The sequence below is a fragment of the Pelophylax lessonae genome (assembly GCF_965119305.1).
Source record: "Pelophylax lessonae genome assembly, chromosome: 11".
In the NCBI taxonomy this organism is placed as follows: domain Eukaryota; kingdom Metazoa; phylum Chordata; class Amphibia; order Anura; family Ranidae; genus Pelophylax; species Pelophylax lessonae.
Window position 1 is genome coordinate 161,413,358 of NC_138778.1, and position 1,929 is coordinate 161,415,286.

Genomic DNA, 1,929 nt, shown 5'->3' on the forward strand with positions numbered 1-1,929 from the left:
AATCTGTTTTAGCTTCTGTAACCAGTCCTTTAAACATTTTTTTACTTGACGGTCACAAACCCTTTCCCTCGATGGTCCTTCATGGTGGAGACAACCACCTTGCACAGTTCCTCCACTCTTTGGCTTGTGAAGAGCAAGCTGACAGTTATTTTCAAGATAGTTTATCGGCTCCTTAGACGGAAAAAGGAGATATAGCAAAGATAGTCATTAATTTAGTCCTCTCAAAGTATTTGTGGTGTATACTTTATCGGCTCCTTAGACGGAAAAAGGAGATATTGCACGAATAGACATGAATTTAGTCCTCTCAAAATGTCCTGTTCTTCTGAAACTGCTTCACCAAGTTGGTAAGGACCTCCAGCCCCTCCACTAGTCCTTCTCCATTGGCGGCACAGCACCCTTGGACGTGCCACTGGTGTGCTTTTAGTTTTGCCAGTCCCAGTTCTTCTGCCAGCTCCATGGGTTTCCTGGCACCTGGGAGATCTTGCTTGTTGGCCATCACCAAGAACGGCACACCTCTCATTTCATCATGCTCCAGAATAGCCCTGAGCTCTTCCCTGGCTTCCAGAAACCTCTCTGGGTCGGCACTGTCCACCACAAACACCAAGCCATCGGTGTTGACATAGTAATGTTTCCACAGGGTTCGAATCTTGTCCTGACCGCCAACATCCCAGACAGTAAATGTCACATTTCGGATGGGCTCCACCGTCTCAACGTTGAATCCGATGGTAGGGATTGTACAGACCGTCTCATTCAGCTTCAGCTTGTAGAGGACTGTGGTCTTTCCAGCAGCATCCAGACCCAGCATCAGGATCCGAGCCTTGGTGCCAGAGAAGCCCATAAGAGTTTGGTAAAGGCTGCTGAGGAGGGCACCCATGCTTGCAGATGTGGATCTTCCTTGTTTGTTCTGGAATCTGCTTGCTCTGATCTCTGTAGCTCTGCATACTCTTACTAATCCCCATCGCTGTTTATATACGCAAGATCCCTTCACTGGCCAAACCCAGATTGCCTAGCAACCTGAGACGCAGGACAGGAATTTCCTGATCGCTCTGTAGTTCTGTGCTGTGTTGGAGGATTCCTCGATAACATGTTGTGACAATGAGGAAGTGACAGTAGCACGGGAAGTGACCTTGTTGGTACAGCATTCAGAACAGAAACAACTTTATTGCAAATAATCACTTCAAGTAAAACAGACACATACCTCATTAGAATGACATAAAACAACATGGGATATTTGATTGCTACGGCCAATGTGCTTGCAGAAACAAAAACAAAAAAAAAAGACACACATTATACACTTGTTTAGGTAAAATGGAGTTTAATAGTTTTATGAATAAAAATCAATTTAGGAGCGTTTCACAACCTAAAGTGTAACATATTTTTTTTCCATTTCTCGTACATTGCTGAAAACTTTTTACATTAAAATCATCATATTTGCAACTTACCCTTCTACTTTGTAAAGTAATGTTTGCTCCACAGCAGGGATCTTCAAACTTTCCAGTACAAGGGCCACATCACAAATGTTACAAATATTCAGGGGCCAAAAAAAAAATCCCCATCAGAGTTCCCCCTTACATCAGGGTCCCCATCAGACCCCCCCTTAAATTACAGCCCCTATCAGAGCCCCTCTAACATCAGGGTCCTCCTTACATCAGGGTCCACATCTCTCCTTAAATTGCAGCCCCTGTCAGAGCCCCTCTAACATCAGGGTCCCCCTCACAGTCCCCCTTACATCAGAGTACCTGTCAGATCCCCCCTTACATCATGATCTCCTTTAGAGTTCCCCCTACACCAAAGTCTCCATCAGCGTCTCTCTAACATCCAAGTCCCTATCAGAGCCCCCATTACATTAAAGAGGTTGTAAACCCACATTTTTTTTCACCCTGAAAGAGAAACACATAATGAGCTAGTATGCATCGCATACTAGCTCAT

The 1,929-nt window shown here is 44.7% G+C and overlaps 1 protein-coding gene across 1 annotated transcript; it reads right to left on the minus strand.

The window, feature by feature from the left end:
* Positions 1–255: 255 nt before the first annotated feature.
* On the minus strand, positions 256–1,083 carry LOC309567236 (uncharacterized protein). Its single transcript, XM_082272618.1, has one exon. The coding sequence runs from the start codon at positions 872–874 to the stop codon at positions 305–307; it is 570 nt and encodes a 189-aa protein (XP_082128744.1). The 5' UTR covers positions 875–1,083; the 3' UTR covers positions 256–304.
* Positions 1,084–1,929: the final 846 nt, after the last annotated feature.

Excerpts from the sequence above, each read along its gene's own strand:
- LOC309567236 (XM_082272618.1), bottom strand. The coding sequence starts at position 874 with ATGGGTGCCCTCCTCAGCAGCCTTTACCAAACTCTTATGGGCTTCTCT.